At 33.5% G+C, this 6,043-nt stretch overlaps 1 protein-coding gene across 1 annotated transcript; it reads left to right on the plus strand.

Annotated features, from left to right (window-relative positions):
• The first annotated feature begins 4,333 nt into the window (after nt 1-4,333).
• LOC139859632 (uncharacterized) lies at nt 4,334-5,667 on the plus strand. The gene is made up of 3 exons (XM_071848411.1): nt 4,334-4,370; nt 4,484-4,824; nt 4,888-5,667. Exons 1-3 carry the CDS (start codon nt 4,334-4,336, stop codon nt 5,665-5,667), a joined length of 1,158 nt encoding a protein of 385 aa, XP_071704512.1.
• Nucleotides 5,668-6,043: the final 376 nt, after the last annotated feature.

The following is a 6,043-nucleotide window of genomic DNA, read 5'->3' on the forward strand; positions in this document are numbered from 1 at the left end:
TATATTTTTGACACGATGAGCAAATTCTGTTAGGTTGAGTCTCAAAAATTTTGTACTGTTTCATATATGCAATTGACCATCGACCAATCCCGACGATTCACGAACAACTATTCGTAAAAAGATGTATAAATATTTAAATATAAAAATAAATGTATATATATATATATATATAATAAATTGAAATATAAATAATATATAGATATGAAATATGATACATTTAAATTTGTTATATTATTATTGTTATAAATTTTATAGTTATCATTGTCATTATCATTAACAATAATAATATTATTATTACTATTATATTAGCATAAATCTTATTATTATTATTTGTAATATTAAGAGTATTATTATTATAGTTATATTTATTTATTAATTAATAAGATTAAATATAATATGTAAATCTAGATATATACATACAGATATATAAATACATATATATATACAGATATATATAAACAAAAACGGATATATATATATATATACACTGATATATACAGATATATTATATGAATCAGATATTATACAGACTCCGTTAACCATCACTATTTGATAAATTTATTTTTGTTTCCTTCTTCCTGATTGAAGATTAATGTCTGCTAATTTGTACGAATCAGTTAGATATCACAATCTGTTTATTTCCTTTCTTTTTCTGATTAATATTCCTGTCTAACTCAACTTTTATAATTCCCTATTTGCTTTCTGATTGAAACTGTTGTCAACATCCAATTTTACATATAACAACGAAATCAGTTGAATGTAGATATCAGCTTTTTGGATTTTTTTTTTTCTCTTTTGTTCTTGTCGACTTAGATGATTCTTCTGTCAATATCAATTAGCTACAAAACAACTGAAATCAAATCTTGTTACTGTATTACTCTTTCTTTCACATTCTATAAAAGATACAATTCAGAAAGAGACAGAAGAAGAAAAATCAATAAAAATTAGAGAATCAGTTTTACAACAATTCAATTGTCCTTTCTGTATGTTTAAAGTAATTGAGTTGAATAACTTACACAAATCGTAACAAATTCAGTTGGGCATCAACATCAATTTTTCTTATTTACCTGTTCTTCTTGTCTGATAAGAATAAACACGTCGAATTCAACCGCAGATACAAAACAAAACTTGTTAGAAATAAATATCAATTAAATGTACGAATTTGTTACAGGTCACCATCAGTTTTAAATTTTTCTCTTGTCTTCTGCCTTGCTCGATTCTTCCTGTCGACTCTTTCAATTGTATATAACAAGCATAACATCTTTTTCATCAACACCCGACACCACATTAAAACCACCACCAGAGTATACTTTCCATTTTTCATTCTTGTTTGATTAATAAACAAAATGAAACACCCCAACATGGTTTACTACTCGTCTGTTTGTTGTTTCATGGGTTGCTCGAACTAAACTTGCATCACCTGATACAACCAATCACCACCTCCACGATGCTACCACTTCAAGCCATAATAACCACCACCTTTTCCATCACCATGACAAGCCACCGTAGACAACTACGATACACCACCAAATCGTTTTCTAAATTTTCTGCTTCTCCTCCGATTACGACCCATCACCATTTAAACATCACCACAAACCCATTTTCTATTTTTTTTTCTATTACTATAAAATGAACGAGAATGAAAGGAAAATAATATAAACCATACTCTTATGTTATTTTATACCACTTGGACCAAGTGGGGTTGAGAGTGGATTTTCTTGAGTAGGTAACAATCGACTAGTGGGGGTATATACAAACGAAGTTAGATAACAAGCTGGCCGACAGGAACCATTCCTTTAGTAGTGGAATTTCTTTTGCTTAACTATGATTACTTAATCCGATATTACCAACTGTAACCTTTTGAAATTAGCGGACCTTATTACCATGAGGTGGGATCAATAAGAATATTTGTGATGATTAAATAATGAAGATTTGATAAGTGAGTAATGATGGTGTCATGAAAGGGTTAATGGAAGATGACGGTGATGTAGGATCATAAAGGTGAACCAAACCAAACCATATTTTTTTTTACTCAACGGCTGCCATTTTTTTTTACCGCTCGATCAAAGACCCAACTGCGTTTATTTTTTTTTCTAACCTGTTTCAGTTATTTCCTACTACCGCTAAATTTCTGTCCTTTATATTACCACCGTACAACTAACCATCATTTCAGCCTTCTATTCTGTTTCTGTTTTTGTTGAGCAACAACAACAAACCGTCCTTTTACCCATCAATTTTTTTCTTTCGATGCAATAAATTTAAATGGCACAATGATTCATTAGTTTTGTGGCAGACAAGCTATATGTTGTGGCCCATGATGGTTTACAACTTTTGCTTTCTAAATTTAAAATTTGATCCATACATAATGATGAATGACGACGGCTGCAACTTGCCTTTTATTTTTTTCTGTTTTCCCTTCGTTACTGCAGCAGCAAAAATCATACAGATTAAAATCCTTGGGCCGTTAATGTTAGCTGAGCTTGTATTGGGCCACTTAAACATTAATTAGTTTGTTATTTGGGATTCATAATACAACCGAGTTTTAGTTAAACAAGGAATTCCTTAGTGGGCTTCATGTTGATGAAATATACCTGCTCTCTTTATTGAATGATAGTGATGAGAGTAAATAATAACTGTGAGTGATGATAGGATACAGTGAATGATACTTTAGTGGATTTTTTTTTTTAAAGTAGTAATTATTCATTCAAAACTTGCAAAAATTGAAATGTATGAAACAGGTTTACAATCCTAGTAACTCCGGAGTTTAGAACTCCGGTTTGGGGTTTTTTTGCAGAATTCGGAGTTCAGAAGGCCGGTTTCCGTCCTTAGCTTCAAGATTCCTGACCGGGCTGCCCTACCAAACCCTAACCGAACTTTAAAACTCCGGTTTGTAGGCTTTTCTGACATTTTTTGAAACCGGATTTTGGAACTCCGGTTTCAGCTAACCCTATCTGATTTCCTGGATTTTCATGACTGAAACGCTATCTTCTCAGTATCATAATTGATATCTTTTTACTGTTATTTATACCTTTCGTATCTCACTTTCATTTACACCATCACAAAGAACATAAACATATTTTCAAAACACGAAACTGAATCCCAGAAATATGTGAAATCATCACTTGAAAACCTCAAAAAACTCTAAAATCACATAATCAAATGACCACAATTCGTCCATTTATGGTTAACTTTGTTTGGGGTGGCAGAATTATTTTTCAAAATGGTTGGCTTGTTGGTGATGAGTCAACATTTATAAGGAGTTTTGTCATGTCTCAGCGAATTAATTGTATGCAGTTAAATAATATGGCATACAATTATGTTGGTGATGATCAAAGAACACATTCGTTGAGAATGATATTATGGTATGTTTTCAATGATCGTAATTGCAGAAATGAACTTGTCGACGATCAAACTCTAGAAACCATGTATTATTTATCTCAGCGTGATGAAGACTATCAGGCCCATATTGAAATTCAATATGAGCAAGTGTTACCAAGCCCACAAGTTCCAAGTTTTATGAGCATGATTCAATCTTTTGAAGCTGGTCCATCTACCTCTCGCAACCAGTCAACATTTTTTGAAGAAGAAGAAGATCAACATGAAGAACAACATGAAGAACAACATGAAGAACATAATGAAGACCATAATGAAGAACAACATGTAGATTCTGCTGATGATGATGGTATGTCAACTGCTAGTGACCGTTCAGTTGATCACTATAGCGTTGAAGAAAATCTTTCAGATGACTCTGGTAGGGAAGATCCATTGCCACAAGATGCCCCTGTTTCACGTTTCGGTATTCTTAGTAGAGTTGCTGAGGCTAGTTCTTGTGTATTTGATGATGATGACGAAACATCATGGGTTGTTTGGGATAAATATTCGAATGTTATTACACAAGGAATGGTTTTCCAGAACAAAGCTGAACTTTTATACGCTGTTCGGAGATGGAATATACAAAATAATAGAGAAATCATCGTTGAAGACAGTAGACCAGGTTATTGGAAAGCAAAATGCTACACCACTAGCCCAACATACAAAGGACATCAAGAACAGAGACATTGTTCGTGGGGTTGTAGTGGTTCAGTTAAAAATAGATCCAAGGTATGGAAACTTGTTAAATGGCATGATTTCCACAATTGTTATGGAAATGTCGCTTTAAACAACAATCGTTGTTTAACATCAAGCTTGATTGCTAGCGACATTGACCATTTAGTGAGGGTAGACCTTAGTATTCCGGTAGCAAACATTCAAGCAATTGTAAAATGAACATGGCAAGTGGATGTTACATACGCTAAGGCATGGAATGCTAGGCGTATTGCTATTGAACGGATGTATGGCACTTGGGAAAGTAATTTTGCTGAGCTACCCAGGTATTTAAATGAATTACTCTATACCAATCCGAATACAATTGTCAAATTCTTAAATGATTGCCATGAGAACGGTGTACATACATTCAAGTATGTTTTTTGGGCTTTTGGTCCAGCCATTAGAGCATACACAATGTGTGTACCGATAATTTGCATCGACGGTACCCATCTGAAAGGGAGTTACAATGGTAAGTTGCTTCTTGCTGTTGCGAAAAATGCTAACAATCAAGTTCTTCCAATTGCTTTCTCAATAGTAGACAACGAAACCAACGCTAGCTGGACTTGGTTTTTGGAAATGTTCCAACAACATGTCGTTCAAAATAGAAAGATTTGTGTCATATCAGATCGACACTCTGGTATCCTCCATGCGATGGGGATTTGTACAAGTCAATACGGGTGGGAACATAGGTATTGTTTACGTCACATTCGTAGCAACTTAATGAAGCGTTATCCAAGGGTCCAACAGCTCAAATAGTTGTGTTGGACAATTGGTGAGACAACTAATCATATACTCTTCAAGAATGCTATCCGAGCAATCAAACGCGCTAGTCCAGCGGGTTGGAAGTATTTGAAAGATTCAGACGTTCGAATGTGGACCGTGTATAAGGACCATGAAAGGAGTCGTTGGGGTAACACAACTACAAACATTGCTGAGTGCGTCAACAATGTAATGAATCATGCACGTATGATGCCGATAAAAGCATGTATTGAATACACTTTTGATTACACCATAAAACACTTCGTCGATCAATATCGAGAAGCTTACTATTGGGATTCACCATTGACCAAGAAAATGTGGAAAATATATCACGAACGAGAACTGAAATCCCAAACATACAGAACAACATGCTATGACGCCCAGAGAGGTTTGTTCAAGGTCCAGTCAACCTATCAAAGAAGCGGTGAGGGTGGCACTGATTACAACGTGGAGTTTGCAGCTAAAAAGTGTACATGTGGAAGATGGCAACACCAAAGATTGCCTTGCTCTCATGCCATTTCCGTGTGCAGCCATCTACAAGAAAATGCTTCAGGAATGGCTAGTAAGCTTTACACAACCACTGTATGGAGAGAGCAATATAACCAATCTGAAAATTCCTTCAACCCGCTCAGAGACAAGAGTTATTGGGCTCCTGGAGATTGGCAGATTGAAGCTGATGCAACAAGAATTATTAAACATAAGGGAAGGAAGAAAACAAAACGAATTCGTAATCAGATGGATGAACGAGAAAGGCATAAACCAAAGTGTGGTATTTGTAGAACTGAAGGACACAACAAGAATACATGTCCTTTAAGAAATTAGTATTAAGCGGTTATTTGTTCTAGTAAGTTGAAGTCTTGTGTTGTAATATATTTAAACTTTTAATAATGTGTGTCGTATTGTGTTGTAATATTTTAGTTATGTTCTAAATGTATTGTGTTGTAATATATTAGTTGTGTTCTAATTGTATTGTGATATATTTATTCAAAGTTTAAGGTCAAATAATAAAAATGTGTAAATGAATTCTACAATTATTTAAACTTTTTAAATATAGAAATAATAAAAATGTTTATACGAAAATAAAAAAAATTGATTACATGGAATTAAAAAACATGCTTAAATGAAATTAATTAAAATGTTTAAATGTTATTAATTATAATGTATAAATGTTAGATGAAATTAAAAAAAAAATGGTTAA

The sequence above is a fragment of the Rutidosis leptorrhynchoides genome, chromosome 7 (assembly GCF_046630445.1).
Source record: "Rutidosis leptorrhynchoides isolate AG116_Rl617_1_P2 chromosome 7, CSIRO_AGI_Rlap_v1, whole genome shotgun sequence".
Classification (NCBI taxonomy): domain Eukaryota; kingdom Viridiplantae; phylum Streptophyta; class Magnoliopsida; order Asterales; family Asteraceae; genus Rutidosis; species Rutidosis leptorrhynchoides.

Excerpts from the sequence above, each read along its gene's own strand:
- LOC139859632 (XM_071848411.1), top strand. The coding sequence starts at position 4,334 with ATGGCACTTGGGAAAGTAATTTTGCTGAGCTACCCAG. Across the intron at positions 4,371-4,483 it reads AATTTTGCTGAGCTACCCAG|CCATTAGAGCATACACAATG; the intron begins GTATTTAAATGA and ends CTTTTGGTCCAG. Across the intron at positions 4,825-4,887 it reads TAATGAAGCGTTATCCAAGG|AATGCTATCCGAGCAATCAA; the intron begins GTCCAACAGCTC and ends ATACTCTTCAAG.